At 37.6% G+C, this 18,516-nt stretch overlaps 1 protein-coding gene across 4 annotated transcripts in view; it reads right to left on the bottom strand.

Moving 5' to 3' along the window:
• The window catches only part of LOC110288152 (complement factor H-like), a 123,712-nt gene that overhangs the window by 88,511 nt on the left and 16,685 nt on the right, over positions 1-18,516 (bottom strand). For 2 of the 4 annotated variants that reach the window (XM_085841626.1, XM_085841622.1), the window contains exons 2-3: positions 8,055-8,245; positions 7,502-7,678 (exon numbers count right to left, since the gene is read on the bottom strand). In XM_085841626.1, coding sequence (XP_085697752.1) covers positions 7,502-7,678; positions 8,055-8,058 — 181 coding nt within the window. In that variant the 5' untranslated portion in view covers positions 8,059-8,245. The remainder of the gene's footprint in view (positions 1-7,501; positions 7,679-8,054; positions 8,246-18,516) is intronic. The other 2 variants (XM_085841621.1, XM_085841630.1) reach the window with 1 other exon arrangement.

Here is an 18,516-nt window from a genome sequence, read left to right on the forward strand (position 1 = left end):
AAAGGCAACCCTGTCAGAATATACCTGACTTCATAATGGAAACCTGAAAGGTAGTAGACCCTGGGCGTACTTTAAAAGACCACAGTTGCATCCCAAACTACAGTGGTCAGAAAAATACTCGATAAGCATTGAAGGAGAAAACAAGATATACCGTAAGAATGAAAAATTTAAAAAATATCTATCCAGAGCTGAGCCCTACAAAAATTACTAGAAAGAAAACTACAACCAAGGAGATCAACTAAAACCAATAAATAAATAAGCTCTACTCTAACACAAGCAGATCATCTACGTAACAGGAAATAAGTAATCTCACATGAGCAAAAGAAGACACACATACAAAACTACCACCACCATCAAAATAAGAATTAGCAATCATGGTCAGTGATAGCTCTCAATGTCAATGGATTCAATTCTCCAATAAAAATGGCACAGGATAACAGAATATATGAGAAAATATTATCCACCATTTTCCTTTATAAAACAAAAATACCTCAACATTAGAAATGGACGTTTCTCCATAGTAAAATGCTAGAAAAAAATTCTTGCTAGTAAATGGATCCAAGAAACAAGATCATTTTGCCATTCTAAATTCTAACAACATAGAATTCAAGACAAATTAATCATTAGTGGTACAGAAAAATACTTCATACTAATGAATATGACATCTCAATTTTGAACATGTGCTCCCAATGCAAAGACAGCTACATTAATATAAAATATAAAAGAAACGAACTAAAAAATTTACATAACTCATATTGAATACCATACATTGATAGTCAAAGACTTCAATACTCCACTTTTACAAATGGACAGGTCATCCAGACAGAAAAGTAACAGAAACAAATGTAACTGAGAGACATGATGAATCAAATGGACTTAACAGAAATCTTTAGCACATTTCACCCAAACTCAAAAGACTATACCTTTGCTCAACACCTCACAGAACTTTGCCAGCACTCAGGAGGCAGGGACAGGCAGATTTCTGAGATCTAGGCCAGCCTGGTCTCCAAAGTGAGTTCTAGGACAGCCAGAGCTATACAGACCATAAACTCAGTCACAAAGCTAGTCTCAACCGATACAATAAAATTGAAATAGTCCCTGACACTGTCTCAGACTATAGGGATGAAAGCTGAACTTCAGCAACAACAGAAAGCCCATAAACTCATGGAAACTGAATAATGCTCTTCTGAATGACCGCAGGGTTAAAAAAGAAATAAATAATTTAAAGCTTCTAGTATTCAATGTAAATGAAGGCACAGAATCCCAAACATATGAGACACTATGAAAATGATATCAAGGCAAAAGGTCATAGCACTAAGTGCCTTCATAAAGACATCAGAAATTTCTCATTCTAGTGACTTAACAGCACACCTGAAAGCTCTGTAAGAGGAGTAGACAGCAGGAAATAAGTAAGCTTGGGGATAAGAAATATTATAGGGCTGAAATAAATGAAATAGAAGCAAAGAGAACAGTACAAAGAATCAATGATAACAAGAGTTGGTTCTTTGAGAAAATCAACAAGATAGACAAACCTTTAGCCAAACTAAGTAAAAGGCAGGCAGAGAGAATATAGAAACTTACAAAGTCAGTAATGAAAACAGGGACATAATCCTGTAAGGAGTTAAAGACACCAAATCACACATAAAAACCTTCAACCTACAATTGGTCTTGCCAGCATTATATGCTGGGGTAAAGGTGGAATTGGAATTCTGGGAGTGGCTAACAGCTTAAAACCCATGCCACAAGAGTTACATTCACCTTTGGCACTGACTTGAAGACCAAAAAGCAGAAGCTATATATGGCCAAGAGACCTAGAGTAGAACTAAACATGACTGTTAAAGAAAATAAAATGTCAGCTGGGCAGTGGTGGTGCATGCCTTTAATCCCAGCACTTAGGTGGCAGAGGCAGGCAGATTTCTGAGTTCCAAGCTTAGCCTGGTCTACAGAGAGTTCCAGGATAGCAAGGGCAACATAGAGAAACCTTGTCTCTAAACATCAAAAACAAAACAAAACAAAACAAAAACAACAACAAAAAAGAGGCAAAAGAAGGAAAAAAGTCAATACTATAATAACTGATGATACTCTGCTATTATTATAGATTGGTCCCCTGCCCAGTCATCATCAGAGATGCTTCACCCAGCAACTAATGGAAACAGATGCAGAGACCCACAGCCAAATAATTATAGGATTTTTACAACACTGTGAACTCCAAGATTTGTTGTTTACAGGAAAAACCTGTTTTCAGTTGTGGTGTGGCTCATCCTCTGTACATTCCTTTAATCCCTCTGGCTGGAATACAGACAAGCCCTTACTTGTCTTACATTTAATCTAAAACAATGAAGGTAATGTTAATTTGTAGAAGGAAACATCTATGTTTGAAAGAGATGTCAAACTGAGTCTCAGGCAACTTGATACATCAGAGAAAGATTTGACAGAATAGGATATGCTCAACTCTCATGACAACAAAGAGAAAAGAGAGGCTACTTAAGAGAGAGCGTCAGAGAGAAAGAAGCTAGGGGACAGTTTACCTGGGACAGGTTGTAGAAACAAAACAAGTAAGTCACAAGTGAAGACAGGAGGAGCCAGAGGATTAGAACAGATTGTCAGAGTTATTTTGAGGCCAAGCAGAGCACAAAGTCCAAGGCTGAGTAGGAAGCCAGATTGGGTCTATGCCTTTGAAGGAGATAGTGGGATCTTGCCTGTTTCCATATATCTTTGTAGCTGGTCCTAAGGCAAGTAGCTTTGACTTACCACTCAGTCCCTGACAAGAATCAATGTAAACTCTGCACTAAACCCATCTGTTCCTGGGCTTTTTTTAGTTGGGAGACTATTAATGACTGCTTCTATTTCTTTGGGGGATATAGGGCTGTTTAGATCATTAACCTGATCTTGATTCAACTTTGGTACCTGGTATCTGTCTAGGAACTTCTCCATTTCATCCAGGTTCTCCAGTTTTGTTGAGTATAGCCTTTGGTAGAAGGATCTGATGGTGTTTTGGATGTCCTCAGGATCTGTTGTTATGTCTCCTTTTTCATTTCTGATTTTGTTAATTAGGATGCTTTCCCTGTGCCCTCTAGTGAGTCTGGCTCAGGGTTTATCTATCTTGTTGATTTTCTCAAAGAACCAGCTCCTTGATTGGTTGATTCTTTAAATAGTTCTTCTTGTTTCCACTTGGTTGATTTCGCCCCTGAGTTTGATTATTTCCTGCGGTCTACTCCTCTTGGGTGAATTTGCTTCCTTTTGTTCTAGTGCTTTTAGGGATGTTGTCAAGCTGCTAATGTGTGCTCTCTCTAGTTTCCTTTTGGAGGCACTCAGAGCTGTGAGTTTTCTTCTTAGAAATGCTTTCATTGCATCCCATAAGTTTGGGTATGTTGTGGCTTCATTTTCATTGAACTCTAAAAAGTCCTTAATTTCTTTCTTTATTCCTTCCTTGACCAAGGTATCATTGAGAAGAGTGTTGTTCAGTTTCCACGTGAAGGTTGGCTTTCTATTATTTATTTTGTTATTGAAGATCAGCCTTAGTCCATGGTGATCTGATAGGATGCATGGGACAATTTCAATATTTTTGTATCTGTTGAGGCCTGTTTTGTGACCAATTATGTGGACAATTTTGGAGAAGGTACCATGAGGTGCTGAGAAGAAGGTATATCCTTTTGTTTTAGGGTAAAATGTTCTGTAGATATCTGCCAGATCCATTTGATCCATAACTTCTGTTAGTTTCACTGTGTCCCTGTTTAGTTTCTGTTTCCATGATCTGTCCATTGGTGAAAGTGGTGTGTTGAAGTCTCCCACTATTATTGTATGAGGTGCAATGTGTGCTTTGAGATTTACTAAAGTTTCTTTAATGAATGTGGCTGCCTTTGTATTTGGAGCATAGATATTCAGGATTGATAGTTCCTCTTGTAAGATTTTACCTTTGATGAGTATGAAGTGTCCCTCTCTGTCTTTTTTAATGACTTTGGGTTGGAAGTCAATCTTATCAGATATTAGAATGGCTACTCCAGCTTGTTTCTTCATACCATTTGCTTGGAAAATTATTTTCCAGCCTTTCATTCTGAGGTAGTGTCTATCTTTTTCTCTGAGATGAGTTTCCTGTAAGCAGCAAAATGTTGGGTCTTGTTTGTATAGCCAGATTGTTAGTCTATGTCTTTTTATCAGGGAGTTGAGTCCATTGATATTAAGAGATATTAAGGAAAAGTAATTGTTGTTTCCTGTTATTTTTGTTGTTAAAGTTGGCATTCTGTTCTTGTGGCTGTCTTCTTTTAGGTTTGTTGAGGGATTACCTTCTTGTTGTTTCTAGGGCGTGGTTCCTGTCCTTGTATTGGTTTTTTTCTGTTATTGTCCTTTGAAGGGCTGGATTCGTGGAGAGATAATGTGTGAATTTGGTTTTGTTGTGGAATACTTTGGTTTCTCCATCTATGTTAATTGAGAGTTTGGCTGGGTATAGTAGCCTGGGCTGGAGTTTGTGTTCTTTTAGTGTCTGTATAACATCCGTCCAGGATCTTCTGGCTTTCATAGTCTCTGGTGAGAAATCTGGTGTAATTATGATAGGCTTGCCTTTATATGTTACTTGGCCTTTTTCTCTTACTGCTTTTAGTATTCTATCTTTATTTAGAGCATAAAACAGGCTGAGAATGAAATTAGGGAAACAACACCCTTCTCAATAGTCACAAATAATATAAAATATCTTGGCGTGACTCTAACTAAGGAAGTGAAAGATCTGTATAATAAAAACTTTAAGTCTCTGAGGAAAGAAATTATAGAAGATCTCAGAAGATGGAAAGATCTCCCATGCTCATGGATTGGCAGGATCAACATTGTAAAAATGGCTATCTTGCCAAAAGCAATCTACAGATCCAATGCAATCCCCATCAAAATTCCAACTCAATTCTTCAACGAATTAGAAAGTGCAATCTGCAAATTCATCTGGAATAACAAAAAAAACCTATGATAGCAAAAACTCTTCTCAAGGATAAAAGAACCTCTGGTGGAATCACCATGCCGGACCTAAAGCTGTACTACAGAGCAATTGTGATAAAAACTTCGTGGTACTGGTATAGTGACAGACAAGTAGACCAATGGAATAGAATTGAAGACCCAGAAATGAAGCCATACAGCTATGGTCACTTGATCTTCGACAAGGGAGCTAAAATCATCCAGTGGAAGAAAGACAGCATTTTCAACAAATGGTGCTGGTACAACTGGTTGTTATCATGTAGAAGAATGCGAATGGATCCATTCCTTTCTCCTTGTACTAAGGTCAAGTCTAAGTGGATCAAGGAATTTCACATAAAACTAGAGACTCCGAAACTTATAGAGGAGAAAGTGGGGAAAAGCCTTGAAGATATGGGCACAGGGGAAAAATTCTTGAATAGAACAGCAATGGCTTGTGCTGTAAGATCAAGAATTGACAAGTGGGACCTCATGAAGCTGCAAAGCTTCTGCAAGGCAAAAGACACCGTCAATAAGACAAAAAAACCACCAACAGATTGGGAAAGGATCTTTACCTATCCTAAATCAGATAAGGGACTAATATCCAATATATATAAAGAACTCAAGAAGGTGGATTCCAGAAAGTCAAATAACCCCATTAAAAATGGGGCTCAGAACTGAACAAAGAATTCTCACCTGAGGAATACCGAATGGCAGGAAGCACCTGAAAAAATGTTCAACTTCCTTAATCATCAGGGAAATGCAAATCAAAACAACCCTGAGATTCCACCTCACACCAGTCAGAATGGCTAAGATCAAAAACTCAGGAGACAGCATATGCTGGCGAGGATGTGGAGAAAGAGGAACACACCTCCATTGTTGGTGGAATTGCAAGCTTGTACAACCACTCTGGAAATCAGTCTGGAAGTTCCTCAGAAAATTGGACATAGTACTACTGGAGGATCCAGCAATACCTCTCCTGGGCATATATCCAGAAGATGTCCCAACCGGTAAGAAGGACACATGCTCCACTATGTTCATAGCAGGATTATTTATAATAGCCAGAGGCTGGAAAGAACCCAGATGCCCCTCAACAGAGGAATGGATACAGAAAATATGGTACATTTACACAATGGAGTACTACTCAGCTATTAAAAAGAATGAATTTATGAAAATCCTAGCCAAATGGATGGACCTGGAGGGCATCATCTTGAGTGAGGTAACACAATCACAAAGGAACTCACACAATATGTATTCACTGATAAGTGGATATTAGCCCAGAAACTTAGGATACTCAAGATATAAGATACAATTTGCTAAACGCATGAAACTCAAGAAGAATGAAGACCAAAGTGTGGACATTATGCCCCTTCTTAGAATTGGGAACAAAACACCCATGGAAGGATTTACAGAGACAAAGTTTGGAGCTGCGATGAAAGGATGGACCATCTAGAGACTGCCATATCCAGGGATCCATCCCATAATCAGCTTCCAAATCCTGACACCATTGCATACACTAGCAAGATTTTCCTGAAAGGACCCAGATAAAGCTGTCTCTTGTGAGACTATGCCGGGGCCTAGCAAACACAGAAGTGGATGCTCACAGTCAGCTATTGGATGGATCACAGGGCTCCCAATGGAGAAGCTAGAGAAAGTACCCAAGGAGTTAAAGGGATCTGCAACCCTATAGGGGGAACAACATGATGAACTAACCAGTACCCCTGAGCTCTTTTCTCTAGCTGCATATGTATGGAAAGATGGCCTAGTCGGCCATCACTGGAAAGAGAGGCCCATTGGACTTGCAAACTTTATATGCCCCAATACAGTGGAATGCCAGGGCCAAAAGAATGGGAATGGGTGTGTAAGGAAGTGGGGGGGGTATGGGGGACTTTTGGGATAGCATTGGAAATGTAATTGAGGAAAATACGTAATAAAAAACATTAAAAATTAAAAAAGAAAAGAAGAAAACTAAGTTTGAAAAATGGTTAAGTATAAATTGAATTAGGATCATATTTTAAAAACCCAAGTGACATTAAAATGAATGCATATCAACACTATGATGTTGTAACATTTTGAAGGCATTTATTTAAAAAAAATAAATTGAGACAAAACTCAGACATTTACAAGGATACACAACAAGAAAAAATTGATACAATATAAACATATTGGTAAAAAGATTGGAGAAAAACATCAAAACTGGGTCAAGCACAGTACTCAAGAGTTCTCTTCCCCATAACACATCATAGAGAATTAAGAGTTAATTAGCAGTTAAAATGTTATTATATCAATGATGTGTTTAGCTGCTTTGTTTAATGGTATTTTATAATTTTATAATCGTTTTGAGTAAAATGCAAAGTACGCTAAAAGCACATAGTACTATAAAATTAAGTTGCTAAATGTTTTGTTGTATTATGGTATAAGATCGTGTAGGAGTGTTGTATCAAGTGTTGTATCAAGAATCTTCAATATTCACTTATACATACTGGAAACCATGAAGCATTTTGCCACAGTTAATACAGAAGGCACAGAGAGTCATGAGAATCTTGTGATGTAAGGTCTGGTTACTTACTGATATGGATGCATTTGGGAGGAGGGGACCAGCCATTCTCTGTACATGTCATTATGTCTTGGCCATTTTGAAGACTATAGCCATTGTAACACTGGACTTTTAAAGACTGACCCTGCACATATATTTTTTCCCAGTATGCAGATTCTCCATTCTCCACATAATGGAAAACACATTTCCCTAAGAAACATAAAAAGTAAAAGGTTAAAAAAAAGTAAAGACTTTCATTTGCTTAAGTTAAATGTTATCGTTCCAGCTGTTTAATGAGCATGCATTGCATTCAGAAATAAAATTAATAACAAAAGTTTAGATGAGTAGCACCTATCTTTAGTTTGTATAAATAAAATATGCAAGAGATAAAGGTATTTCCTTAGTCCCTATTGTGTGTGTACATTTCTAGAAGAGCTGAACGAAGGACAGAAATTAGTCTTTTTGCTCACACGTTTTTTTTTCGTTAGTCTTATGTTTGTCATGAGAAACATAACTGTAATTATGTATGTGCTTTCTCCTTAAAAGAGTTAAACATAGTTAAATACAAAGACATTGGCTTACTGACTCATGGTACTTCAGGCTTCCACCCTTGTGCTGTGCAACGAAGGTAGTCCCAGGAATACCCAGAAGGTGGTAAAAACCCATTGTCACACTTATAGCTGTACTTATTTCCTATAGACACTGGGAAGTTGGGTCTCAGGCTCTCTTCATAATACAGATGTCCATATTGGAATTGTGGAAATTCACAAGGTTTCACTTAAAATTTAAAAAAAATTAAATAAGACAACCAGAAAAACACTCAAATCACATATAAAACTCTTGATTAGTAAACTACTTTTAATGAATTGAAAGAACAGTGGGGCTGTGGGACAAGGAAATAAGACAATAGAAAACATCGGTTTGTGAGGATGTCATTTCATATGTAATCAAGTTAGGGCTGATACTCCAACAGAGAAGAGGATTAGAGACGTTTGTTAATATCAAATATGATAACTGCTTATTTGTAATTTTCACTGAAACTAAAATATAGTATGAATAATGAATCACATGGAGCTATTCTTGTACCATTAATTGAAATTCTGTATTGTTCATTATATTGTTTTTATTATATACATAATTATTTGTGATAATTATTTATATTTTGTAATAGTGTACGAGAAAAATATCACTGTTTCATGAAGTATGTTTCTGCTACAGGAAACCTCATGGAATATATTAAATGTTATTTCAACAAATACATATAAAAACAAACTAATTTCATTATGCTTCCACATTCATTTTAGTTTTGGTTTTATGAGAAAAATTTTCCAGAATTTTTTATATATTTATCATCTGGTTTAAAAATTGCAATTTCTTTTATAGTAAAAGTTCTTCTTTAACAATATTGAGAATAAAACTTTTCATAGGACATCAATAAGTTAAATTAGCTCACTGAGCAAAAGAAGAGATAATTCAGGATAGGAAAATCATTATTTCCACAGTCCTCAAAGTTTTACCTACTCTTCATTCTCCAGTGGGCACAGGAGAACATGTTTACCCTTTTTATACACAATAATTGAAACAAACATAACATTCCTTAAAGTACATGATCACCTGAGGTGGTCAGTACCTAACTGAGCCTTGTTTGACATCTTACACTTTCAAAATGCAGGTTGTGGCAGCATCATCAGTGACTGTTGGACCATGTATCACAGTGTTGATGTACTCTACTCAGCCTGCTGATCAATACATTTACCAATATTTCAACTGTTCTAAATATTATGAGTACATCACAAGATCATCTAGTTTTTGATGTCTTCAGCCCCAAGATTTTCTAATTTTTATTGTTAAATCTCATCCTACTACATAGTCAACGTGACACAAAAGAGTAATTTCTGCAATCACTTGTAATACAGATTCATTGTCATTATCTTCTGTATTGTTACAGTTGTCCGTTTGTAATATATTTTCCCCAAAATACTAAAAGTTTTATTGAAAGTGATGAGTAATTAAACATCCCTGAGGAGCAAGAACTACACATTTTTAGTACAAAGAGTTATGTAATGAAATTTCAGAGAGATTAATCATTTTTATCATATCTATGAAATATCAGAAAGTTCACTGTAAAATAAATAAAATTCAGATACATCCAAACCACAGGAAGTCTAGATATATGTGGCTGTTCTACATTATGGAAACCAAACTTAGTTGGGTTTGTGGCTCACTGTGCTACACAGATACCACACTTGTAATTTTAAAGCTACTCAAAAGCCCAGGGCAAGGATGTCACAAGATCTGAGTTCAGACACACACATTAATTCTGCTATTAATATAAGTTGACAAGACTTCTGGTGAGTGGAACACAGCTTCTGCTCCAATCCAATTGCGCGCAGGACCTGAGACTGCATTAGTTAGGGAAGCAGAAACCGGCCAGTGTAGGGCCACAGGCCTCATCCAGCCGGATCAGCACCGGGGTAGCTAGAGCGCAGGGTCAGCTGACACCCGCCAGCTACCCACGACCCCCCGCCACAGGATTTTGAGACTGCTGGTGAGTGGAACACAGCTTCTGCTCCAATCCAATTGCGCGCGGGACCTGAGACTGCATTAGTTAGGGAAGCAGAAACCGGCCTGAGTAGGACCACAGGCCTCTTCTGGCTGGACCAGCACCGGGGTACTGCCAGCTACCCACGACCCCCGCCACAGGATTTTGAGACTGCTGGTGAGTGGAACACAGCTTCTGCTCCAATCTTTAAACAGTGACAACGACAACAACTAACCCCAGAGATTACCAGATGGCGAAAGGTAAACGTAATAATCTTACTAACAGAAACCAAGACCACTCACCATCATCAGAACCCAGCACTCCCACTTCGCCCAGTCCAGGGCACCCCAACACACGGGAAAAGGTAGACACGGATCTAAAAGCATATCTCCTGATGATGGTAGAGGACTTCAAGAAGGACTTTAATAACACACTTAAAGAAATACAAAGGAACACTGGTAAACAGGTAGAAGACAATAAAGAGGAAGCACAAAAATCGCTTAAAGAATTGCAGGAGAACACTGCTAAAGAGTTACAAATCCTTAAACAAAAACAGGATAACCTAATCAAACAGGTAGAAGTCCTTAATGAAAAACAGGAAAACACATCCAAACAGATGATGGAAATGAACAAAACCATACTAGACCTAAAAAGGGAAGTAGACACAATAAAGAAAACCCAAAATGAGGCAACACTGGAGATAGAAACCCTAGGAAAGAAATCTGGAACCATAGATACGAGCATCAGCAACAGAATACAAGAGATGGAAGAGAGAATCTCAGGTGCAGAAGATTCCATAGAGAACATCGGCACAACAATCAAGGAAAATGTAAAATGCAAAAAGATCCTAACTCAAAACATCCAAGAAATATAGGACACAATGAGAAGACCAAACCTACGGATAATAGGAGTGGATGAGAATGAAGATTTTCAACTCAAAGGACCAGCAAACATCTTCAACAAAATTATAGAAGAAAACTTCCCAAATCTAAAGAAAGAGATGCTCATGAACATACAAGAAGCCTACAGAACTCCAAATAGACTGGACCAGAAAAGAAATACCTCCCGATACATAATAATCAGAACAACAAATGCTCTAAATAAAGATAGAATACTAAAAGCAGTAAGAGAAAAAGGCCAAGTAACATATAAAGGCAAGCCTATCAGAATTACACCAGATTTTTCACCAGAGACTATGAAAGCCAGAAGATCCTGGACGGATGTTATACAGACACTAAAAGAACACAAATTCCAGCCCAGGCTGCTATACCCAGCCAAACTCTCAATTAACATAGATGGAGAAACCAAAGTATTCCACAACAAAACCAAATTCACACATTATCTCTCCACGAATCCAGCCCTTCAAAGGATAATAACAGAAAAAAAAAAAAACAATACAAGGACAGGAACCACGCCCTAGAAACAACAAGAAGGTAATCCCTCAACAAACCTAAAAGAAGACAGCCACAAGAACAGAATGCCAACTTTAACAACAAAAATAACAGGAAACAACAATTACTTTTCCTTAATATCTCTTAATATCAATGGACTCAACTCCCCGATAAAAAGACATAGACTAACAAACTGGCTACACAAACAAGACGCAACATTTTGCTGCTTACAGGAAACTCATCTCAGAGAAAAAGATAGACACTACCTCAGAATGAAAGGCTGGAAAACAATTTTCCAAGCAAATGGTATTAAGAAACAAGCTGGAGTAGCCATTCTAATATCTGATAAGATTGACTTCCAACCCAAAGTCATCAAAAAAGACAGGGAGGGGCACTTCATACTCATCAAAGGTAAAATCCTCCAAGAGGAACTATCAATCCTGAATATCTATGCTCCAAATACAAAGGCAGCCTCATTCATTAAAGAAACTTTAGTAAATCTCAAAGCACACATTGCACCTCATACAATGATAGTGGGAGACTTCAACACACCACTTTCACCAATGGACAGATCATGGAAACAGAAACTAAACAGGGACACAGTGAAACTAACAGAAGTTATGGATCAAATGGATCTGGCAGATATCTACAGAACATTTTACCCTAAAACAAAAGGATATACCTTCTTCTCAGCACCTCATGGTACCTTCTCCAAAATTGTCCACATAATTGGTCACAAAACAGGCCTCAACAGATACAAAAATATTGAAATTGTCCCATGCATCCTATCAGATCACCATGGACTAAGGCTGATCTTCAATAACAAAATAAATAATAGAAAGCCAACCTTCACGTGGAAACTGAACAACACTCTTCTCAATGATACCTTGGTCAAGGAAGGAATAAAGAAAGAAATTAAGGACTTTTTAGAGTTCAATGAAAATGAAGCCACAACTTACCCAAACTTATGGGACACAATGAAAGCATTTCTAAGAGGAAAAATCATAGCTCTGAGTGCCTCTAAAAGGAAACTAGAGAGAGCACACATTAGCAGCTTGACAACATACCTAAAAGCACTAGAACAAAAGGAAGCAAAATCACCCAAGAGGAGTAGAGGGCAGGAAATAATCAAACTCAGGGGCGAAATCAACCAAGTGGAAACAAGAAAAACTATTCAAAGAATCAACCAATCAAGGAGCTGGTTCTTTGAGAAAATCAACAAGATAGATAAACCCTTAGCCAGACTCACTAGAGGGCACAGGGAAAGCATCCTAATTAACAAAATCAGAAATGAAAAAGGAGACATAACAACAGATCCTGAAGACATCTAAAACACCATCAGATCCTTCTACCAAAGGCTATACTCAACAAAACTGGAGAACCTGGATGAAATGGAGAAGTTCCTAGACAGATACCAGGTACCAAAGTTGAATCAAGATCAGGTTAATGATCTAAACAGCCCTATATCCCCCAAAGAAATAGAAGCAGTCATTAATAGTCTCCCAACTAAAAAAAGCCCAGGATCAGATGGGTTTAGTGCAGAGTTTTATCAGACCTTCAAAGAAGATCTAATCCCAGTTCTTCACAAACTATTCCACAAAATAGAAACAGAAGGTACTCTACCCAACTCATTCTATGAAGCCACAATTACTCTGATATCTAAACCACAAAAATACCCAACAAAGATAGAAAACTTCAGACCAATATCCCTTATGAATATTGATGCAAAAATCCTCAATAAAGTTATTGCTAACCGAATCCTAGAACACATCAAAACAATCATCCATCCTGACCAAGTAGGTTGAATCCCAGGGATGCAGGGATGGTTCAATATACGGAAATCCATCAACGTAATCCAGTATATAAACAAACTCAAAGACAAAAACCACATGGTCATCTCGTTAGATGTGGAAAAAGCATTTGACAAGATCCAACACCCATTCATGATAAAAGTCTTGGAAAGATCAGAAATTCAAGGCCCATACCTAAACATGATAAAAGCAATGTACAGCAAACCAGTAGCCAACATCAAAGTAAATGGTGAGAAGCTTGAAGCAATCCCTCTAAAATCAGGGACTAGAAAAGACTGTCCACTTTTTCCATACCTATTCAACATTGTACTTGAAGTCCTAGCCAGAGCAATTCAACAACAAAAGGAGATCAAAGGGATACAAATTGGAAAAGATGAAGTCAAAATATCACTCTTTGCAGATGATATGATAGTATATATAAATGACCCTAAAAATTCCACCAGAGAACTCCTAAGCCTGATAAACAGCTTCGGTGAAGTATCTGGATATAAAATTAACTCAAACAAATCAATGGCCTTTCTCTACACAAAGAATAAACAGGCTGAGAAAGAAATTATGGAAACAACACCCTTCTCAATAGTCACAAATAATATAAAATATCTTGGCGTGACTCTAACTAAGGAAGTGAAAGATCTGTACAATAAAAACTTCAAGTCTCTGAAGAAAGAAATTATAGAAGATCTCAGAAGATGGAAAGATCTCCCATGCTCATAGATTGGCAGGATCAACATTGTAAAAATGGCTATCTTGCCAAAAGCAATCTACAGATTCAATGCAATCCCCATCAAAATTCCAAATCAATTCTTCAACGAATTAGAAAGTGCAATCTGCAAATTCATCTGGAATAACAAAAAACCTAGGATAGCAAAAACTCTTCTCAAGGATAAAAGAACCTCTGGTGGAATCACCATGCTGGACCTAAAGCTCTACTACAGAGCAATTGTGATAAAAATCTGCATGGTACTGGTATAGTGACAGACAAATAGACCAATGGAATAGAATTGAAGACCCAGAAATGAATCCACACACCTATGGTCACTTGATCTTCGACAAGGGAGCTAAAAACATCCAGTGGAAGAAAGACAGCATTTTCAACAAATGGTGCTGGCACAACTGGTTGTTAACATGTAGAAGAATGGGAATCGATCCATTCCTATCTCCTTGTACTAAGGTCAAGTCTAAGTGGATCAAGGAACTTCACATAAAACCAGAGACACTGAAACTTATAGAGGAGAAAGTGGGGAAAAGCCTTGAAGATATGGGCACAGGGGAAAAATTCCTGAATAGAACAGTAATGGCTTGTGCTGTAAGATCGAGAATTGACAAGTGGGACCTCATGAAACTACAAAGCTTCTGCAAGGCTAAAGACACCATCAATAAGACAAAAAAACCACCAACAGATTGGGAAAGGATCTTCACCTATCCTAAATCAGATAAGGGACTAATATCCAATATATATAAAGAACTCAAGAAGGTGGACTCCAGAAAGTCAAATAACCCCATTAAAAAATGGGGCTCAGAACTGAACAAAGAATTCTCACCTGAGGAATACCGAATGGCAGAGAAGCACCTGAAAAAATGTTCAACATCCTTAATCATCAGGGAAATGCAAATCAAAACAACCCTGAGATTCCACCTCACACCAGTCAGAATGGCTAAGATCAAAAATTCAGGTGACAGTAGATGCTGGCGAGGATGTGGAGAAAGAGGAACACTTCTCCATTGTTGGTGGGATTGCAAGCTTGTACAACCACTCTGGAAATCAGTCTGGCGGTTCCTCAGAAAATTGGACATAGTACTACCGGAGGATCCAGCAATACCTCTCCTGGGCATATATCCAGAAGATGTCCCAACCGGTAAAAAGGACACATGCTCCACTATGTTCATAGCAGCCCTATTTATAATAGCCAGAAGCTGGAAAGAACCCAGATGTCCCTCAACAGAGGAATGGATACAGAAATTATGGTACATTTACACAATGGAGTACTACTCAGCTATTAAAAAGAATGAATTTATGAAATTCCTAGCCAAATGGATGGACCTGGAGGGCATCATTTTGAGTGAAGTAACACAATCACAAAAGAACTCACACAATATGTATTCACTGATAAGTGGATATTAGCCCAATACTTAGGATACCCAAGATATATGATACAATTTGCTAAACGCATGAAACTCAAGAAGAATGAAGACCAAAGTGTGGACACTGTGCACCTTCTTAGAATTGGGAACAAAACACCCAGGGAAGGAGTTACAGAGACAAAGTTCGTAGCTGTGATGAAAGGATGGACCATTTAGAGACTGCCATATCCAGGGATCCATCCCATAATCAGCTTCTAAACGCTGACACCATTGCATACACTAGCAAGATTTTGCTGAAAGGACCCAAATATAGCTGTCTCTTGTGAGACGATGCTGGGGCCTAGCAAACACAGGAGTGGATGTTCACAGTCAGCTGTTGGATGTATCACAGGGCTCCCAATGGAGAAGCTAGAGAAAGTACCCAAGGAGCTAAAGGGATCTGCAACCCTATTGTTGGAATAACATGATGTACTAACCAGAACCCCGGAGCTCTTGTCTCTAGCTGCATATGTATCGAAAGATGACCTAGTCGGCCATCAATGGAAAGAGAGGCCCATTGGACTTGCAAACTTTATATGCCCCAATATAGGGGAATGCCAAGTCCAAAAGAATGGGAATGGGTGGGTAGGGAAGTGGGGAGCACTATGGGGGACTTTTGGGATAGCATTGGAAATGTAATTGAGGAAAATATGTAATAAAAATATTAAAAATTTAAAAAAATGGAAATCCTAACACTTAAAAAAATAAGTTGACTTAACAATAGATGGGGAAAAAAAGGAAAATCCTGTCAAAGTAGTAATCAAAATACTAAATATTCAAAACAAACAAACGAAAAAAATGAATACTGAAAGATGTGAGAGCAAGTAAAATATAAAGGCAACCCTGTCAGAATATACCTGACTTCATAATGGAAACTCTGAAAGGAAGTAGACCCTGGAAGTACTTTAAAAGACCACAGTTTCGTCCCAGACTAGAGAGGTCATAAAAATACTTGATAAGCATAGAAGGAGAAAACAAGATACACCATGAGAATGACAAATTTAAACAATATCTATCTAGAGCTGAGCCCTACAAAAATTACTAGAAAGAAAACTCCAGCCAAGGAGATCAACTAAAACCAATTAATAAATAAGGTCTGCTTTAATACAAGCAGCTCATCTACATCGTAGTCAATAAATAATCTCACATGAGCAAATGAAGAAACACACACACAATCACACACACACACACACACACACACACATAACCACCACCACCATCAAAATAATAAGAATTAGCAATCATGGTTACTGATAACTCTCAATGTCAATGGTTTCATTATCCAATAAAAATGGCACAGGCTAACAGAATGGATGAGAAAATATTATCCTCCCTTTTCCTGCATACAAGAAATATATCTCAACCTCAGAAATGGTTGTTACTCCATAGTAAAATTCTAGAAACAGATTTTCCTAGCAAGTGGACCCAAGAAACAAGATCATTTTGCCATTCTAAATCTAACAAAATAGAATTCACCACAAAATAATCATTAGTGGTACAGAAAAAGCTTCATAATAATCAAATAGAGTATTTCATGAATATGACATCTCTATTTTGAACATGTGCTCCAAATGCAAGGACACTTACACTCATAAAAAATATAAAAGAAACAAACTAAAATTTTACATAACTCATATTGAGCACCATACATTAATAGTCAAAGACTTTTACACCCCACTCTTACCAATGTACAGGTCATCCAGACGAAAAAAGTAACAGGAAAAAAAAAAGAAAAAAGAACCGAGAGATATGAATCAAATAGCCTTAACATTTCACTTAAACTCAGAAGAATTTATCTTTGCTCAACACCTCACAGAACTTCCTCTACAACAGACAATAAAGTCAGTAACAAAGCTAGTCTCAACACACAAGAAAATTGAAATAATGCCTGATATCTTCTCAGACTACAGGGATTAAAGCTGAACTTCGACAACAACAGAAATCCCATAAAGTCATGGAATCTGAATAATGCTCTTTTGAATGACCACAGGGTCAAAAAAGAAATAAATAATTGAACGCTTCTAGTATTCAATGTAAATGAAGGCACAGAATTCCAAACATATTAGACACTATGAAAATGATGTCAAGGCAAAAGGTCATAGCACTAAGTGCCTTCATAAAGACATCAGAAATATCTCATTCTAGTGACTTAGCAGCACACCTGAAAGCTCTGGAAGAGGAGTAGACAGCAGAAAATAAGTAAGCTTGGGGACAAGAAACATTATAGGGCTGAAATAAATGAAATAGAAACAAAGAGAACAGTACAAAGAATCAATGAAAACAAGAGTTGGTTCTTTGAGAAAATCAACAAGATAGACAAACCTTTAGCCAAACTAAGTAAAAGGCAGAGAGAATATAGAAACTAACAAAGTCAGTAATGAAAACAGGACATAATCCTGTAAGGGGTTAAAGACACCAAATCACACATAAAAACCTTCAACCTACAATTTGTCTTGCCAGCATGATGTGCTGGGGTAAAGGTGGCATAGGAATTCTGGGAGTGGCTCACCAATGACAGGTACTGCTTAAAACCCGTGCCACAAGAGTCACACTCACACCTGGCACTGAGGACCAGAAACCAGTGGCTATATGGATCAGAGACCTAGAATAAAACCAAACATTACTGGTAAAGAAAATATAAGTCAATACAATAATGCCTAATGATATTCTGCTTTTCTCATTTATTGGTACCCAGCCCAGTCATCATCAGAGAGGCTTCGCCAGAAACTAATGGAAACAGATGCAGAGACCCACAGCCAATCAATTATAGGATTTTTGGCAACATTATGAATTCCAAGATATTGTTCTTTACAGGAAAATCTTGATTCAATTTGTATTGTGACTCAGTTTCAGTCCAGACCTTTAATCCCTCTGGTTGGATTACAGACAAGCCTGTATCACACACCTTTAATTGAAAACAATGAAGGTAATGTTAGTTTGTAGAAGGAAACATTCATGTTTGAAAGAGATGTCAAAATGAGTTTCAGACAACTTGATAAAACAGAGAAAGATTTGACAGAATAGGATATGCTCAACTCTCATGACAACAAAGAGAAAAGAGAGGCTACTTAAGAGAGAGCGTCAGAGAGAAAGAAGCTAGGGGAGAGTTTACCTGGGACAGGTTGTAGAGACAAAACAAGTAAGTCACAAGTGAAGACAGGAGGAGCCAGAGGATTAGAACAG

This window comes from Mus caroli, unplaced genomic scaffold (genome assembly GCF_978045245.1).
Source record: "Mus caroli unplaced genomic scaffold, Mus_caroli_1 scaffold_1, whole genome shotgun sequence".
Taxonomy (NCBI): domain Eukaryota; kingdom Metazoa; phylum Chordata; class Mammalia; order Rodentia; family Muridae; genus Mus; species Mus caroli.